Below are 20230 nucleotides of genomic sequence, written 5' to 3' on the forward strand. Positions count from 1 at the left end.
CACATAGAATACTTAAAGGTGAAGAGGAAGAATTGCTGACCATGAAAAGAGATTAACAAACCCCCTCAAATAATAAAAATTATAATTCAAGAACTAATAAATTAATAATTTGATGAAGGGATGTTGACCCGGTACCCGGAAGGTTGCATAGCTTTCCATGAACTTCTCTCACATGCTTACGGAAGACTAAAAAGTTGAATTAGTAATAAAGATAAATACGAACATACACATCAGTGGGTGGAAGTTGAGCGATTGAAATGGGTCTTAAGCACACTCACATGTCCAACCAAACCCAAGCCACTCACACCCCTTCTTATAAGAGGCTCGTTTGATGTTTTCCCATCTAACCGAAGTTTTCACTTAGTGCAACACCAATCTTTATTTCACTCTTTCTTTCTTTCTTTCTCTTCATATCTCTCTCCTTTGTCTCCATGGATCTTCTTTTTTATTTCTATATTCTCCCTATTTTGTATCTCGTTTTCAAGTTATGGAAGTGGTTTGATGAGAAAAATGACCAAGAATGTTACGTAATAGATTATCAGTGCTATAAGCCAACTGATGACAGAATGGTTGACACTGAATTTAGCGGAGAGGTGATGAAGAGGAACAAACAACTTGGTCTCAATGAGTACAAGTTCCTCTTGAAAGCCATTGTAAGTTCAGGAATTGGCGAGCAAACTTACGCTCCAAGTATCATGTTCTCCGGCCGAGAATTTACTCCTACATTGCAAGATGGGCTGTCGGAGATGGACGAATTTTTCCATGACAGCATTGAAAAACTTTTGGCCAGGTCAGGCATTTCTCCTCAAGAAATTGATGTTCTTGTTGTTAATATTTCCATGCTAGCCGCAGTTCCTTCTTTATCTTCTAGAATCATCAATCTCTACAAGCTGAGGGAGGATGTTAAGGTTTTTAATCTTACTGGTATGGGATGTAGTGCAAGTTTAATATCAGTTGATATTGTGCGTAACATTTTTAGAACTTACAAAAATGTGTATGCACTAATTGTGACCTCGGAATCCTTGAGTCCAAATTGGTATTCAGGAAATAACAGGTCAATGATTCTTGCAAATATTTTGTTCCGGAGTGGTGGTTGTGCTATCCTTTTGTCTAACAACAGGACCTTAAAGCATCGAGCCTTGCTCAAACTAAAGTGTCTAGTCAGGACACACCATGGTTCCAGAGATGAATCTTATGAATGTTGCATACAAAGAGAAGACGAAGACGGAAAAATAGGGTTTCACCTCGGCAAGAACCTCCCAAAGGCTGCTACTCGTTGTTTTGTTGACAATCTTAGGGTAATTTCCCCCAAGATCTTGCCACTAAGGGAACTACTTCGATTTGTTGTAGTTTCATTTGTTCGAAAAATGAGTAACAAGTCTCCAAAAGGAGATCAACCCAAAAAATCATTAATAAACTTCAGGACGGGTGTTGATCATTTCTGCATCCACACTGGTGGCAAAGCAGTAATAGATGGGATTGGTTTCAGTCTTGATCTAACCGAGTACGAACTAGAGCCAGCTAGAATGACTCTTCATAGATTTGGGAACACATCTGCAAGCAGTCTTTGGTATGTTTTGGCTTACATGGAAGCCAAGAAGAGACTGAAGAAAGGAGACAGGGTTTTGATGATAAGTTTTGGTGCCGGCTTTAAATGCAACAGCTGTTTGTGGGAGGTGATGAGAGACCTGGAAGGAAATGCTGGTAATGTTTGGAGAGACTGCATTGATAGCTACCCACCAGAGTCTTTGGCTAACCCTTATATGGAGAAATATGGTTGGATTCAAAATGAAGATATTAGCACCTTCAAAATTCCTGATGAGGAGTAAGAAGAAGATTTACACACCCAAAAACCTTCATGGATGCTTATACTTTTTTTAATTCACCAAAACTTCTATTTCTTGCATTTCATTATTTTATCTGTATACTATTAAGGTCGTTATTATTGTTAAAATCCCTTTGTGGATTTCATCTGCCAATAAGATGTGCAGCTTCCAAATTCCGAACACTGATAGATATTGATCCGAAGTTTGCTACATCCTATTGGACTTGAGAGTTATTTTCTTTTTCTTGTTCAATTTTCTTTACAGGTATTGACAATTAATGCACGTTACAGCTTTGTTTAATTGTTTTTACGAATAGAAAAAGAAAACAGGTGTAATTTCAATCAATTTATTTATATATAAAAATTCTATTTCTTTCTTAGTTTTATTTCCATGGTAGTAGGTTTTCATAAATTTAATAAGAACAAAGACTGCTTTAGCAGTTGTCCCAACACGCGCTTGTTGTTGTACCAGCTGCTTTATTTTATTTCAATGAAATATATTTATAATTAATTAAGCATATACAATTCCTAATGATGTCATATTAATCCACAAAGAGACCTCTTAACTTATTAATTAAATTGCCCTCCAACTATCTCTAGATGATCGAGAGATTCGATAGGGATTTTTGAGCGTATTATTCAAGAGATTCTAAATTCAAGTTTTTTATCGGTTATTAATAGGGATAGTCACTGAAACTCTTATTTAATCGGTAGTTATAAAGTCATGAGAGATTAATTGTATTATTATTCTAAAATAAAAATACTAATATTGGTTTGATAGGATCACAGGAATAAATACAATAAACAGCTAGCTTGTTTAGATGCCAGCACGAATTTATTTATGATAGCAATAAATAAGTTGTGTCTCTGTAGCAGAATTATGAACCCACCTTTTAACAATAAATACAATAAATTGGCCTATAAATCAAACTCAGAATCTCATTTAAGTAACATCACTGATCTATTGGTCCCGGTTTCAGTGAACGGTTCTGATACGGTGATGCTGTTGGCCGGACTCACCAAATTACTGGAGAGAATCGACCTTGGCGACATGCATTAAATTTTGGAGTGAGCTGCCCCTCTTTAAAGCCAACAAATATTAGCTCTTCATTTAACATCTCATCTCATTTCGCTCTTGTTAAAGACTTAATTAAGAAATACTTTTTCCTTTTTTTTCTCCCGAACATGCAATTGATTTCACACTCAAATCACAATTTATTTAGATAAGTCCCATTGCACAATCTATTACTAAAGGGGGAAAAGGTCATTGATAATTAAGTATTCCAAACCAACAACTAGTGTTAATTTTTTGTCATAGTACTACTATATTTATTAATTACTAATAAACAATCTTGCATATATTTCAAAAGGGTTGTCTATATATTTTTTTAGTTATGTTTTGTTTTTCAAAAGATTTGTCCTTTAATACCGATCCGCTTCATTATTTATTCACAAGAAATTGAAGAAGTATCACTGTTTCCAAAAATCGTAACATAACTTATTAATAGTTTATCAAACTTAATATTAACTATATTTGAGTGTCCGAGTGGTTTGATAGAGACTCTTAGGTCAAGAGGTTCTGAATTCAAGTCTCTCTTTGGTTGTTAATAGGGGTAGTTATTGGAGTTCTCATTCAGTCAATAGTTTTAGAGTTTTAAGAGATTTGTTGAGGTGTGCGTAAACTAGACGGACACCACGTATCATTAAAAAAAAAAAAAAATTAATATTGTAAAATTAAACATGAAACTCTAACAACATAGATGGATTAATACTAATAAATTGAATATTCTTTATTTTTATAGCAAGTAGCTTGTGTGACTTTCAACATAATATCAGTCCACCTAACAAGATGGACGATGAGATAAAGAGTTTTGATTCATTGCTGCAAATGGAAAATAGAAAAGAATTAGTGGCGCTATCAATTCTCTATTAAACACATATATTCTCCATATATAATAAGAAAAAATAGTCTATAATTAATAACTCCTGAGTAATTGAATGATTCAATAAAAACTCTTAAATGTATTATTCAAGAGGTCATGAATTCGAACCTCTCTTCGATTACTAATAAGGATAGTGATTTAAACTTTTACCTGACTGATAATTTTAGAGTTTTAAAAAATAAATTGAGAGTATTAAAATACACATAAACTGTCCCAAAAATTCTAGTCACAAAAGTTAATTAAATTTTGAAACGAAGAGGGCACGTGTCAGTTCTTTATTCTGGATAGTGTCTTGTTTAATTTCAAAATATAATCCACTGTTTCCTTTCTAGAAACTTTGTTTAGTCAACAAGTACTGAAAGTTTTCTGTACAGAGACAGACCTCAAGAAAATTGCAAGGTTGAATTAATGAATTGACTGTGGATATGGTGTTGGCAGAGCAGCAATAACATGACTGAGAATATCTGTAATTTATCATTCACATCATCACGTCCTTTGTCTGCAGTGGCATGGGCAATCAAAATTGTAGCATAATATTTATTTTCTCATACATGCATGCTTAATTAATCAGTCAGCCAGAAACTTAGGTCCACTTGTTTTAAAATAATATTTTGAAAAAAAATTAAATTGGTTGAATATTACGATATAGAATTTAAAAATTAATAAAAGTACCTCCTATATTTATTTATTTACTAAATATCCTTATAATAAAATATTAAAAGTTAACAAAAACATCCAAACTTACCTATTAAATACAGACAGTCAGTCATCACCGTCGGAGGGTAGCCAGAGTTACCATATCGATGCATGACCGACTGGATCTTACCAGTCATGTACCGATATAACATTTTCTAGCAAGATCTATGGTTAGATCTAGCCATTGACGGCCAGATTTGGTCGCATTTGGTCCTCAATGATGGCTAAAAATATGACCGTCGTTGATGGTCAACGACGACCATATCTTGGCCGTCGTTAACGACTGTCTAAGGCCAAAGATCTGGCAATTGACGGCCAGATCTTTGGCCATAGATCTAGTCTTTTCAGGCCAGATCCACTATGAATTTGACTGGAAAAGGTTAGATCGGAGCACTATCAGCCAGATTCAGCTGGTGGTGCGCCATTATACCAGATTTTGACCAACTTCTGATAATGATGGCTGGAATCTGATAAATATGGGTTACTAAGGTGTTTTTATAATTTATAAAAAAATTAGGGGTGTTTAGTTAAATTAATAAATTTAAAGAGATTTAAAAGACATTAAATAATATTTTAAGAATAAACTAATCTTACAGTTTAATTTGATTGGGAAACCAAGAGTAAGATTTGGAAGAGCGAAACAAAGAGGCTTAATATTTAGATGGCGATATAAACATGTTCTGACAGCTTTTATATGCATAAAGTTTATTTGGCTGTATGCAAATGTGATTAATTTCCAGGAACTGCTACTTCACCTCCCAGAATGCTTACTGGGATAGCAAACTGGAATAGAACCCTACTTTTAATCACTTATAATAGTACTAGTACAGAACGTCCGAAAAGTAAAACAAAGTCTTCCTTGTACTTGTATTAAAGCAAGTCAATTAAATAATCAAATAACGATGTCAAATATACAAAAAAATTTATACAAATTGCTGTACCATTATTATTATTAGTAATTTTTTTGTCAATAATAATCACTGATTTTTCCTGTGATTGCTCTAAATGTAAAGAGAATACTAAACAATAAAATAACGGTGAATGTGAGTTTGATTATAACTTGTTGAATCATTTTAAAAATTATTTTTTATTTATCCTTTATTTTCGACATATTTATCTCACTTTATCGGTTGATTCTGCCAAGGTCGATTGAGGCTTACCCATTGTAGCGAATTTTTGTAACAACAATATATATGATAATATGATGTAATTAGACACTAATTAAGTGGAAACTGGGTTAGTTATTACTGGTTTTGATTTATAATCTGATAATATATGCCACTGTACAAACATTTTTGGCATTAAACAAATGTTGAGATTTACGCTCTCGGCCGAGCTCAGCCAACCAAACCTGCATTAAATGAGTTGCATGTGCTATGCTGGTAATACCACGAAATCAATAAATTCTGTGTAGGTACAGGTATATCATATCACATTATGAGATATAAAATTACATTTTTCATCTCACGTGTTTGTGTCTGATAGCTCTCAGCCTCTTACCCCATTTCACGCATGCCTTTATGCAGGGCCATATATATAATATGATACAAATTAATGTGATTGGATTTGGCACAGTAAAGTTTTCCTTTTCTGTATAGAAAGCCACATTTTATTTATGAGTTTGGCCCATCATGATCTTGTCACCTAGTTACCATTACAATACATTCGCCATCAGTATGCTTGCCATTTTTATTTTTTTTAATGACTGGGGTGTCCGAGTTAGCTTATGCGTATCTCAACTAATCATTCGGTACCCTATATCTATCGGTCAAGTAAGAGTTTTAGTAGTTACCTCTATTAGCAACTGAAAAGAGACTCGAACTCATGACCTCTTTAATAATATACTTAAGAGTTTCTATCGAACCACTCGACTACCCAAAACCTATTAATTCCATAAAAGGCTAATTGTTTGGGCACATCTATATGCCGATTAGTTGAACCCTTTAATCAAGTTGGTTCAGTGAAGTCGCGTATTTAATGAAGGCGTTCTAAGGCCATTTATATAAGCTTGTGAGTTGTCTCTTCTTTCTTAAATTATTTACCCAAACTTTATCCTTTTGCCCATCAACTTCATTAGAGTTTCCTAGATTCACTGCATGATTAGGTTAGATCTGGGCAGGGCGGCTCGAGCTCGGGTCTGGGCTTGATTGGGACCAGTCGCTCATAGGCCTAGGATCGATCCCAGGTCCATGAAAATTTCAAGACCCGGACTGGTCTAGGACCAGTCCCATGGGCTTGAAAAATTATTTTCAACCCCCAATTTTTTTTTTTTTTTTTTTTTTTTTTTTTTTTTTTTTATATTTGGGGGCCAAAAAAAATTATGTAGGGCGATTTATGTAATTTTTAGGGGCTTGGAAAATTTTTTCCACCCCTAAGAGATTAGTAAATTTTTGATTAATTTAAAAAAATAAAAAAATAAAAAAAATTAATGGTTAATTATAATTAATAATTATTTATAAATATGGGGATTTAAATTTAAACTTTAAAGAAATAATTTAATTAATTAATTTTAACATAAATGTAATATTCACATAATCACACATTCACACTTCACAAATAAACAATTAAATAAATATATTTTTATTAAATTATTCATCATCAAAAATATTTACATCGTTCAAATTTGTGTTCCTGAAGAGTTCGAGTAGTTCGGGATCTTTACTCTTTAGGGTGTTGTTGTAGTCTTCTCTCTACATGAGTCCAATCCCGTAAACACGTTATCACTTCAATCATCTCATTGGTTAAAGAACATTGTTTTGTCTTCAACAATCTGGCCACTCATTGAGAATGCTGACTCGGATGCAATTGTAGAAACCGACACATATAAAATATCACGTGCCATTTGGGCTATAATGGGGAATCGACTTTGATGTTGTTTCCGCTATTGAAGCACATCCATCTCACGTTTCTCCTTCTTCGTCATGTAGGACATGTCCATTTGTAGGTAGTGATTCAACTCATTTGGTTCATGTATGTACGAGCTGGAGTTGCTACTTCCGCCGCCATGTTCCATATACGTCCACATGCTTGATTCTTGATAGTTGTCTTCATCAGGGTTCTATTGGTTGTCTCTACTGTACGTTCTAGTTTCATTGTACTTGCTTTGATATAAAGAAAAAAAGCTTTCCAATTTTCGCTTAAAGTTAATCAAATAATATGTATAATCATGTCCTAAATGCTGGTCTATCTTAATAACTATACAATTAACTACGTGCAATTTAAACCTAGGATCTACAACAAGACCTAATCCATATAAGAATGGAATATCTAACTAATATTTCTTGTGTTTTTTTCCATCTTTGAAACAATTTTCATTAAGACGTCATTATATCTATATTTAGTAAAAGTTTTAGAAATTTAAAGTAAAATATCTAAAGCTAAATTAGTAGTAGGATAATAAATACCGCTTAATGTATTAGTGGATTCATAAAAAAACTTTAAGAAATGAATAAAAAAGTTCGCAAACTGTCTAATCATCATAGCTGACAACTTCCTACGGATTCTTCTGGTTGACAAAATATGTAATTTGTCTTGCGGTTGACAAAACTTTTTTCAACATCAAGTATGTGGAGTTCCAATGGATAGACATGTCCGTACATAACTTCAAAGGTCGAACCGGTGGATCCTCTTGCTTACAATATTTGACATACTCTTACCATATTTTGTTGTTACCACTGACGATGAATCTGATAGCCGCTCACACCCTCTCAATCTTCAAAATTATAGTTTCTAAACCTTCTTTAACAATCAAATTGATGATGTGACAAGCACATCTCTAGTAAAAAAATTGCATTCACCACGCGGATCTAATCTTTTTTCAAATAAAGAGATAGTCGCGGTGTTAGCAACTGCATTATCTAGCGTTAGCGTTACAACTCTATTAGTTAATACATATTCTTGCAAAACTTCAAATATTTTAAAATAAATAGTGTCACCATTAGGTGCAGCATATACGAGTCTAAAACCTATCAATTTTTGTTGTAAACCCTAACCATAATCTAAGTAATGTATTGTGACAATTAAAAAATCTGTTTTTGATCTACAGGCCCATATGTCTGAAGTAAGTGCAATTAGGGGTGTTATCGAGCCGAGCCGAGCCGAGCCAGAAATTATGTGGCTCGGCTCGGCTCGATAGTGGATTTGGTATTTTTCGAGCCGGCTTACCGAGCCGAATTCGAGCCAGCTCGTGAGCCATCTCCAAATAATTTTGTTTTTCAATTTTTTTTACAAAATTTTGCTGGGCGCCTGGGCAGCAATCTGACTATGAAATGTTTTTTTTTTTATTCAATCCCATATGGATTTTATTTCCCAGAATAGATTCTCATTTTTTTTCTAAAGTGTGTGTTTAATTAATTTATATATAATGTGAAACTATTAACTGCAATTTTTAATAATTATTTGTTACATGAATTAATGATCATAGCTGCATGTATTTCATGTCACACAAATTAATTCTATATTGCTTCATGCAGTAAGCTAAGAATAAATATTTGAGTCAAAGTTTGCTCATGAATTCAAAAAGAGTGGATGGATAGATAATTCCTTGGAAAAATATTGAAAAAGTAATTTTCCATAATACATCACGGAACAGTTAAACCTATTTAAAATCAACATTAAATGAAATGCTACTGCTATTAACAAATTATCATTTAACATACTGTATGTACTACAAATTAAGTTAAGTGAACTAAATATTTTTTGTTTAGTTCACTTGACTTAATAAAGTTTTCATAAAAATAAAATGGGGGATTAGCATAACTATACATCAAGTGACATCCCCATCCATCAAAAAATATATATAATAGCAAAAGATAATTGGCTGTATGTCTATTGTAGCCCCACTCCTCCTACAAACAAATTAATCTGAAACATATTAAGTATAATTGTCATTTTATATAAACCGTAAAGATGAAAATGCAAACCTCAACACAAAAGTAATAAATATAGACCTGCAGAATCCTACTGTCACATCCAATAACTTACTAGTGAATCAACTAATCAGCTGACTCCTATCACCTGATAGAATAGGAAGCTGAATCTCCAAGTGATCCTCATCCTCCTCTTTCTAAGATGAAAAAGAGATAAAAATAATCTATAGGTTAGAATAAAGTTATTTTAAATATAGAATTAAACAAAACATGTAAGCAATGGAACTTACTTTGCACCCTTTCTTCACTCCATTCAAAGTGCGACACCAGTCACATCCACATAACAACATCTCCACCGTAGCCGGTGACAAAGAAGCTCGGTAACTATCAATAACCCTGCTCCCGGCACTGAATGCAGACTCTGAAGCAACCGTAGTGATCGGGATGGCTAGTATCTCTCGAGCCATCGTAGATAATATAGGAAACTTGGTTGAATTTGCCTTCCACCACTGTAAGGCATTAAATAAGTCATGATCCCCTACACACTTATGGCATTCCTCTCCCAAATAACAGTCCAACTCAGATTGACTAGGCTCAACAGTTTCAACCACATCCAGAAAAGTTCTAAAATCATCCCAGGCCTCGGCTCTCTCAACCGCAGCCACCTCACCAATGGCTCCATGTCCATCCCCTTGTGATGTAGAAGCACGAGCGATAGTCACACCTTGGTTAGCTTGAACATACTCCCCATATAACTCATACAATGCAACCCGGACCGTCACCATATTTACCCGTCCTTCTGCCTCAGAATACATCTTAGGGAATGCCCACTGAATAATCCTCATTTTCAACCGAGGATCCAATATATCAGCCACAGACATCAATACATTACATTCCCCCCAATATTTATCAAACTTCTGTTTCATTTTCCTAACCATTACTCTAATAAATTCATCTTCAGATTCACTTTTACTATCCAACATACATTTCACTGCACACACCTCCTTCAATAATAAATTAGATGTCGGATAATCACTTCCTGAAATGAGTTTGGTTGAACCATTGAATACTTTCAAAACTTCACAAACTTTCTCCACTTTCTTCCAATCCTCGTCACTCGGATTATTATGATAATTGATATCCCTCTCTTTCACTCTTGGAAAAACCTTTTTGAACTTAATTGCCGTTACCAACATTTCATAGGTAGAATTCTATCTTGTTTTACAATGAAGAATAAGTTTCCGATATGGCAATTTAAGTTGTTGAACAATCTCAGAAAATACCTTGAGTTTGCTTTCTGAACTGTTGATATACAACACACTCTCATAGATGTCATCAATGATGTGCCTAATTTGATGAAGTCCATCTTGAACAATCAGGTTCAAGATGTGTGCGCAGCATCTCACATGAAACAATTTACCTCCACAAAGGAGTTTCTCCGAAACTTCAAAATTTTCCTTCAAAACCTTAATCGCAACATCATCACTTAAAGCATTATCCACAAAAATAGTATATACCTTATTTTCAATTCCCTATCCCATTAGGCACTTGAAAATGCCATCCGCAATCGCAATACCAGTCCGGGGAAGAGGTAGACGAACAAAGTTGAGGATACGTCTATTAATTGTCACCAATACATCCCAACATTCATTTATTCTTTAATTAGAGATATTGGTTTTGTATAATGTTTGATTAAGTTTCACATGTTATATTTTGAAATTTGTCTCACTTTCATTTGCAACTCACATGTTCTATTTTGAATTCATTAAAGTTGCATATATAAACTTCATTTATGTAAATAAATTGGAAGGGTACATAATGCTTTATTTTCTTTAATGTCCAATCCATTCACTTCTTTTTCCAATCAGTGCAGAAAATTTGCTATCCCTTTTGGCTTTAACAAAATAAAGTTTGAATTTGATTGAGCAATGTGGCCGCACAACACTTGTGTGCATGCATGAGAGATGAGAATCAGACTTCAGTATGGGGCTTTGGTCTTGGGCTATGTGCTGCCATGCATATTGGGTTCATGTTATTTTATAAAGCTTTGACAAGCTAGTGGGTATTGAAAAGGTTAAAATATAAGACAAGGTAACAAATAATATGGTCAAGCATTTCAAGTATAATACAAAAAAGTTCGTATTTCTTCCTGTCATTTCCATCAATCAAGAGAGGGCTTGCATATTCCTTCTGTACAATCAAAATGAAAGATTATTAAGTATCCATGTGCTTGTTGATTATGACAAGGCTATTCTATTAATGTTTTCTTCGACCCAACACCCATTGTTATAAATAAACTTGTGGCTAAAATACACTAGGGACAACTCATTGCACATGCTTATCAAACACTTAATTTTTATTCTTTGACTTAGATTTTCTCCATGGACAGAAGAGTATACTTTCTTTTTAGAGCTATAAAGAATGAGGTAGCCATGTGAGGGTTAGCATTGTTAATCTGTTATTAACCCTCTATAATTAATTGGAATAAGGAACATTTCAGAGAGTTCAAATGAAAGAAACAAAGTTTACATTTAGAAAAAGTTTGATAAGTAGAAGCTAATGACATAGTTAGATATTAAAAAAAAAAGAGCTTCTATTCCGACAGCATCATGTTGTGTAATATTCTATTTTCTATGCCTCCATAAATGTCATCTTTAAGGCACTGGCTCTTCTTTCTTTACCCCACACCAACACATTCCCACAAGCCAGAAACAAATTTTTAAATCCCCCAGTCCCCACCACCAGATGCAGGACCGCATTCCCACAACAAGCCATAAACATATTTATAAACTACCAGTCGACCAGTCCCCACCACCAAATGCAAAACCCCATAACCAAATTCCCACAAACAAATTTATAAATAACAACCTGTCAACCATTAACAAACTCCTTTGCAATTGAAATTTTGTCCCAACACAACCACAATCTCAATTCACAAACAATTTCAATTTCAGTAAAGCAATTTAAATAAACAATACACAACACTACTCTTCATAGATAGTACACAAACATTAACCTTGTGTGGGTTTCACAGCAACACCACCACAGTCAACCACCAGTAAAGCAATTTCAGTCTGCTCTTCCTGAATTCTTTCATCGGAAAAAGCCCCCTGTTACAAACAAACAATTCATGAAAAAACAAGTTAAAATCTGACAAAAATTGAAGAAACCCCAAACAAACAACCCCAAACAAATGACAATGGCAAATGATGAAGATCCGACGAAGAAACCCCCTACTCACCGATTAAAGTCAGACGAAAATCTGAAGAAGATGATGACGAACCGATAAAGAAACTTCAACTTTGATGAAAACGATTCAGATCTGATGAAGCTCGTATGAAGAAGACAAAGTTCTGACGAAGATCCGACGAAGATCCAACGACGATCAGACGACGATGACAAAGATCCAATGGCTGCCGACGGTCCGACAAAGATGAACTATATCCCACGAAGATCCCACGAAGCTGAAGAAGATGAAGAAGATCTGGCCGAAATCATTTCTTTGGGAGGATTTGATTCAAATTTTACGGCCATGGTTCTACTGGTGACAGATTTTTTGCGATTTGGGGATTTTAATAAAGGGGGCTATTTTGTTATTTTTTAAAACTTGTTTGCATTAGTTTCAATTAAATCCCAATAGTTTACAAATTCTCAAAAAAAAACCCCCCGCTATTTCGAGCCAGGCGCGACTCGCGAGCCTAACGAGTCGAGCACCCGAGCCTTGTATGGCTCGAATTCGGCTCGTTTTGTCTCATGAGCCGAGTCGAGCCGGCTCGTAATAAGACGAACCGAGCCGAGCCGAGCCGACTCGTGAGCGGCTTGGTTCGTTAACCAGCCCTAAGTGCAATAGATAATTCTTAAAATTTTAAAATTCGTTTTTAAGTTGAATATTTATTTATTTATTTGGTTATAAAGTTTTAGTATGTCTCTTCTACTTGTACTTCTACTAACTGGGGTATATGTTGGACAAAATGCAGTTTTAATCAAATAAAAAAAAAAAGGATTTTTAGATAAAGAGAGGGAAGAGTCCGTAGTAACTATGTATTTTACTATTTCCTCTCATGCTTGGAGTACATTGTATTGTCATGTTGACAAAGTTGAGGATTGTGGATTAAAATTAAGTTGAATTTGAATTTGCCTTCCTGGTCCGGTTGAAGATGAATCAGATAGCTGCATTATTTAAGGGTGCTTCTTCTCCAAATGTCGTTGCATCGTTGAAGTCCCCTTCTCAGCACCGATAATGGTTCCACAGAAATTAAATACCCCGCACAATTCTCCCCCCTCCCCATTCGTCTTTGCCCGTTTTGATTTGGTAAAGTGTCGCCATACATTGGACTCGACCCTTTTTAACGATCGGGGCCTGGGGGGTTGGGCTGTGGAGTCGTAGCTCGTTTGTGTTTGGCTACACCTGGCTAAATGTGGTTGTTGTCATTGAATTGCAGCTGCTACCTTTAGCAAGGATGAAAATGGATTGAACCCTTCCATTTCCTCGGTTGATGAAACGTAGAACTCATTTGACCATTCCATTATGAATTTATGATAAAATAATAAATAATTAAAATGAAAAAATATTAAATAATAATATGAATAAGAGATGATATTGAATAATAGAAAAAATTGAATAATATAAATAAATAAATTATATGAATAAATTATAAATATAAATATAAATTGAATTGAAGAAAATATGACTGCTAATTGGATTGGAGTAGAGAGATTGAGAGTTGGTGTGAAAAAAATTGGAAGTGTGGGGGATTATTTATAGTGTAAGACTGGGGGGAAATTAAAAAAAGAAAAAAAAAATTCCCTCCCCCATCCTCCCCTCCCGCCCCCCTCCTCTGTTGGCTGCCAACGATCATGTGCCGTATTAATATTTTTTTTGTTTTGTCAAATATCACTTTAACCCTTGATATTTTTGTCAATTTCAAAATTTTAGGGATTTTTTGGATATTTTATAGAGGACTTTTTGAAAGTAAGCAAAGCGGTTTGGACCTAGGCCTGGGCCTGGGCCTTGGAGGAGGGCCCAATCAAGGGACTGGTCCCTCCTCCTATAAGCTTGGTCCGGTTTAGACCAAGCCCTCCTAGGACCAGGCCCTACAAGGACTGATCCTAGGACTAGTCCTTTGGGCCTGGTTTTTGGGACTAGTCCCAAATGCCCCGGTCTAGATTAGGTCAAGAACGATGAACAAATTCTTATAACTATAGATTCTTAAGATTGTATGTTATGATAAGAGTAAGGGACAATAGGTCTAAAGTTCAATTAGTAGCCTCAGTAAGTGTGTTATTAATAAATAGTATGATACACATTAAGTCTTGTTCGAAGAAGAGTGGATAATGTGTAAGAAAGAAACACATAACTGAGGTCTTTATATGTCCCATAACATGTTATTAACACAAATTCTTAACCCTTATTCAATAATTGTGATATAGCTTCATTCTATTAATTCATATTGTTAACTAAAGACTATATTTACTGTTTTTTCTTTGATTTAGGGGTGTTCTAAGACTAATATGTATATTAGAGATACAACTTTATGTCAATATATATATAGTAAAACCTCGATCTCTACAGTTATACTCTATATAGGAATATTAAACTCTACATAGTCATAAAAAATTATAGTATTAATTTAGGATAGTTGTAAATAAGAATAAACTCCATATTGTAATAAGTTATAATTTTTCTAATTTTTGTCTTAAAGAAAGTTGCCTCGACATAGTAATAATTATCTGTATATTACAAAAAAAAAATATGTTATGTTACATTATAGGTTTAAGATGAAATAAAAAAAAAAAAATTATCTAAAGTTGTTTGGGACAATGATTTATGCTTTAAAATTGTTATCACATCTTTTACCTTGCCAGTACGTAATAACTTGCTAGTATGGGCACCTTCCTTGTTAAAGCCAAAATATTTATAGCTTTTTGAGCATGTTTAGAGCTTCATGACACGAAGCTTTTTGTATTTTCGTACTATCATTCTCATGATTATTTCTTTTCTCTTCTTATCTAATTACAACAATGATTTCTTCTTTGGTTAAAGTATACACAATTTGTTGCTCATTTGGATGATCGAGGAGAACATTAATATCCATTCGATTAGCGTAATAAAATTGTCGAATATGATCACTGAATTCTACAATAACTCTTTTATTCTCCTCATTCACTTCATTTGTAACTTGTAATTCATCAACATTGGGAGTCCTAATTTTACAGTGCTTAAAACCATTGACAATTTGTCTATGACTTCAAATCAATTAACCATGCATCAACTACATTTACAGTTTCATCAATGACACTGATCTTTGTTGATTCCAAGACACAATATTCTATCCATTTCAAAAGTAGGCAATTGAAACACTGAATTGAAATCCTTATACTACTAAAATATTAATTAAAATCCTAATACTGTACTACTAAAACATGAATTATAAAATAAGAAATCAAAACAATAATTTTTGTAACTACACCTCCATTAAGTTATAACCTTTACATAGTAATAACATTATTTGGTCTCACCATGATGAGTATAGAGAGGTTTTATATATATATACCCAAGGTTTGGCGAAATGGCAAGTTTCCACCCCTGGTTTCATAAATTATAGATTCACATCCTTAAATTAATTGAAATTTGTTTATGTAACGATCAAAAGGTAAAGTGGTCATTTGCATTGCATTAAATTTGAAATGAAAATAAAAATTTCAAGATAACCCTCCACTTCTCAAATTTCTCTCACAAGCACCTTGAGGTGGTTTTTGTGGCAACTGAGGGGGCTGTTTGGTGGTTATATAGGGGTAGAGGGGTGTGGCGTGCGCTCAGGGGCATTAGGCGCCAGTGTGCAGACAAGCGCGCGCACGAGGTGGTCTATGCAGGTGGGATTTCTTTGTGGCTTTTCTTTGAACACTTGGAGTGCAAGGATGGAAAGGATAAGCTACAATCGAATGCAAAGGGCAAGCAATCGAAAAATTACAACCAATCCATTAACAACAACAAACACTGCAAAACTAATCCAAAACAAACTCCAAACCTACTTCCAAACACACTGACGATCACCAAACTCATGAAAACCCAGTGGAGGAGGCAGGTGACGACCGGTAGGCAAATAGGGATGGGGGATAGGTGGGTTTGGTTGGGGGGTGATGGTGGAGTAGATGGTTGGGTCAGAGGTGATTTCCGGTGTAGTGGGTGGCTGAAATTTGGTTGAAAAGGCGTGATAATCGCACGAAACCCTAATGGAATGGCGACGACGATCGGGAGGCCAAGGTGGTCGGGAAGTTGGGGGGTTTGGAGAGGGGCGCCGATGAGCCTAATAGTTGGGTCGAGGTTATTTTTTGTGTCGGGATCAACCGAAAAAGGCTTGGAAATGCGAATTAAAAAAAAGGGTTGTGGATGGTGAAAGGGTTTTGGAAAGGATTTGTTTGTTTGGGATTTCTGAAGTTGATTGGTTGATTTTCAAAGTGTTTGAGTTTGTGGTTCAACAACAGTGGTTAGGTGGTGGTGGCAATGGCNGATGAACAAATCACGAAAAACAAGTTAAAATTTGACAAAAATTGAAGAAACCCCAAACCCCAAACAAACAATGACGAACCAGGACTGATGACGAACCGACGATATCCAGCCAGGACTGATGACGAACCGACGATATCCAGTTAAGATCTGACGAAAATCCAACGAAGATGACGAAGATCCAACGGCAGCCGAAGGTCCGACGAAGATGAACAATATCCAGCGAAGATCCGGCGAAGCTAACAAAGATGAACAAGATCTGGCCGCAAATCAACACTTTGGGAGGATTTGATTAAAATTTCACGGCAAGGGTTCGACTGTGAATGATTTTTCGTGATTTGGGGATTTTAATAATGGGGGCTAGTTTGTTATTTTTCAAAACTTGTTTGCATTGTTTTGTTAAGTCCCAATGTTTTAGAAATTCTCAAAAACCCTCCCGCTTTTTCGAGCCAGGCGCGGCTCGCGAGCCGGACGAGCCGAGCCTTGTATGGCTCGAACTCGGCTCGTTTTGTCTCACGAGCCGAGTCGAGCCGGCTCGTTATCATATGAACCGAGCCGGACTCGAGCCGAGCCGAGCCGGCTCACGAGCGACTCGGTTCGTTAACCAGGCCTAGTTATATATAGTTGTAGGTTGTTTTGGCCGCACACTTGTCGGAGGGATAATTAAATATTTCGTGTTTTTTTTCAAGATTGAATCTTGATCTCTAGAACTCATCAAGAGTCACCAATTCTTATGGTGTTCTTCCACGAAACTTATCAATCTAAATCAAGATTGTGGCGTTTCAGATTATCTATACCAGGGTTCTAACGATAGATTCGTTTCGGGTCGTGGTTCTTCGAATTCTTATTGTTCTTAGATCTTTATGTTCTTGATCAGTGGGTTTCTTCGCAAATCGAAGGAGTTCCCATAAGTTGGTATCAGAGCCAGATTCAAATCAGATTCTTTGTTATTTTTTTATTTTCTTTTGTTTCTTTTCGAGTCCTTATTCTTGTTTCGTCGTATTCAATTTGTCTTGGTTGAGTCTTTCTGAACATCTTGAATAAATCGATCATTATACTATTGAATTTGGTGTGATTTCTTGGTTATTTGAACGTCTTGGGGGCTATCTTGATCAATTCGTGCACCAAATTAGGGTTTCAATTCAATTTAGTTCAAGTCATTTGGGTTCTTTGAATTTAATCCTGTGTTTCGTAATATGATCTTGTGTTGAATCCATGTTATTTCGTTTGAGTCTTGATTTGTAATTGATTGAATCTTGTTAGCATCTTTTCTTGATTGCAAATTTAATTCAATACAAATCAGATTTGATTTAACAAAAGTCAGCCAAGTCACAAAAAAAAAAAAAAAAAAAATTGCAACATATATCATATTTGAATGTATTGTTTATGTAATTTGATCTTGTGACAACTGATGTGAACTCCTTGGATTTGCGAAGAAACTCGCCGATCAAGAACGTAAAGATTTAGGAACAATTAGAATTCAAAGAACCACAACTTGAAACTAATTTATTGTCAGAACCTTGGTATAGATAATCTGAAACGCCACAATCTTGATTTAGATTAATAAGTTCGTGGAAGAACGCCACAAGAATTGGTGATTCTTGATGAGTTCTAGATATCAAGATGCAATCTTGAATAAAAACACGAAATATTTAATTATCCTTTCGATAAGTGTGCGGCCAAAACAACCTATAACTATATATAACTAACTAATTAGCTCAAAATAAGGCTAAAAACCCATTAATAGGTCTTAACCCTAATAACTAACCCAAACCCAACTAATAAAAATAATAAAAGACTTGGGCTTTGGTAAATAAATAGCTCCAACCCATTACACCAAAATAAGTCTTAAAATAACTTAAAATAGCCCACATAAAATAACAATTATTAAGCCCCATGAGCAAAGGCTTGGACGCCAACTTGGACCCAATTAGGGCTAGCAAGAATCGGCCTTTAATTCCTCAAACTTGGACTTGGGTTTCAATCTTGTTAACAATCCTTTTGGATCCCTCTAAGGCATACTCGGTTCATGCATTGCTTCTTTGGCTTCAAGTTCTTCAATTACGCTTGACAAGGCACGTTGCATCTTTTTAGCTCGACTCCTTGTAATCGAGCCCACCATAATATGAAGAGGATCCTTTTTCGACTTTATGACAATAGGCAACTCGGTCATGTCCTCATCAATTATCCCAATTCTTCTTAAAGAATCACTTGTGTCGTAATCTCAAGTTTTACATAATCTTATTATTTACGACGTTTTACAAGTTTTATGATCAGATATGTTATATTTGTTTTGTGAAGTACTTAAGCTATAAAAGCACTATCACAAATGGTCAAAAGTCATTTTATATATTCCAGAATATTTACAAAGGACGACCTAGGGTTACATCAAAAAGATAGTACAGAAGACTCTATTCGAGCAGAAGAGAGAACTATCATTGGTCTTGATTACTAGGATCCTTGACTTCAATCACCATGACCTTTGGGTCTTCGACTGATCATCGACCTTTGGGTTGTTCACTTGGTTTTTAGAGACCTTTGTTTCTTGTTGATCATCATTTCGGGTAGGCTTTTGTTCTTCTTACTCTTCGGTAGATATCATGGAAGTAAGAGCAACTTGATACTCCTCTGGGAGGTCGGAGATATCCATGTTGGGATTGTTCGACTGCAAGCTATAAATAGCTTGTAGCACCCAATGAGCAGTATTTCTCTCCATTTTGAGGTTCTGTTGCTTCATCTGCTCGGTCAACGAAGTGATTCGCTTGTAAGCCAGTTCGAGATCTGTCTGCCTTGCCCTTTTCTCATACTCTAAGTTTTCCCATAACTCAACTTTAATCTTTTTAGTTGCCTTTTCACGGTCTAAGCTCTCTCGTAGCTCATTTTCTCTTTAGCCCAACTCCTTAATGAGCCTCACTACTATTCGTTGGAGCTCCTTATTGTTGTCATCCTTCTTCTCGAGCTCGGTCTTCTGGAAGTCTGCTACTCACAGAGCATAATTCCTTTCAGTCAGATACATATTCGCCTGAATATGGGCAGCCTTTGCCTCTTTGTCTGAAGCCGTAAGATCTTGCTTCAGCTTAGTAATCTCCTTCTTCATCTCGTAGAGCTTGCTAGAAGAGCTGATCTTCATCTTGTTGTGGGCCATATTTAGGGCGAGCTAAGAGTGCATGTAAATGGATAAAAAGTTAGTTTTTTCTTAAAAAGCTAAAGGATCGACTTATATGAAAAAGTTCTCGAAGAGAACAAGTCATCTTACTTGACTTTGCTAGGGTAACCAAATGTCCCTCCCTCGATCGTACTAGAAAAAAAAATACTTAGTTTCATAAGCCCCTAAGTTGTTGGGGTAACCAAATGTCCCTCCCTCTATCGTTGATCGCTTGGAGTCATTGTC

General features: G+C 35.3%; 2 protein-coding genes across 2 annotated transcripts; one reads left to right on the forward strand and one right to left on the reverse strand.

Annotated features, from left to right (window-relative positions):
• Positions 1-382: 382 nt before the first annotated feature.
• Positions 383-2162, forward strand: LOC116106909 (3-ketoacyl-CoA synthase 12-like). Its single transcript, XM_031393216.1, has one exon. The coding sequence runs from the start codon at positions 432-434 to the stop codon at positions 1827-1829; it is 1398 nt and encodes a 465-aa protein (XP_031249076.1). The 5' UTR covers positions 383-431; the 3' UTR covers positions 1830-2162.
• A 7292-nt stretch (positions 2163-9454) lies between these two features.
• On the reverse strand, positions 9455-10528 carry LOC116106843 (zinc finger BED domain-containing protein RICESLEEPER 2-like). The gene is made up of 2 exons (XM_031393152.1): positions 9623-10528; positions 9455-9529 (listed from the first exon to the last, which is right to left on the reverse strand). The coding sequence occupies exons 1-2, from the start codon at positions 10526-10528 to the stop codon at positions 9455-9457; spliced, it is 981 nt and encodes a 326-aa protein (XP_031249012.1).
• Positions 10529-20230: the final 9702 nt, after the last annotated feature.

The sequence above is a fragment of the Pistacia vera genome, unplaced genomic scaffold (assembly GCF_008641045.1).
Source record: "Pistacia vera cultivar Batoury unplaced genomic scaffold, PisVer_v2 Contig524, whole genome shotgun sequence".
NCBI lineage: Eukaryota > Viridiplantae > Streptophyta > Magnoliopsida > Sapindales > Anacardiaceae > Pistacia > Pistacia vera.

Excerpts from the sequence above, each read along its gene's own strand:
- LOC116106909 (XM_031393216.1), top strand. The coding sequence starts at position 432 with ATGGATCTTCTTTTTTATTTCTATATTCTCCCTATTTTGTATCTCGTT.
- LOC116106843 (XM_031393152.1), bottom strand. The coding sequence starts at position 10,528 with ATGTTGGTAACGGCAATTAAGTTCAAAAAGGTTTTTCCAAGAGTGAAA. Across the intron at positions 9,530-9,622 it reads GAGTGAAGAAAGGGTGCAAA|AAAGAGGAGGATGAGGATCA; the intron begins GTAAGTTCCATT and ends TTTTCATCTTAG.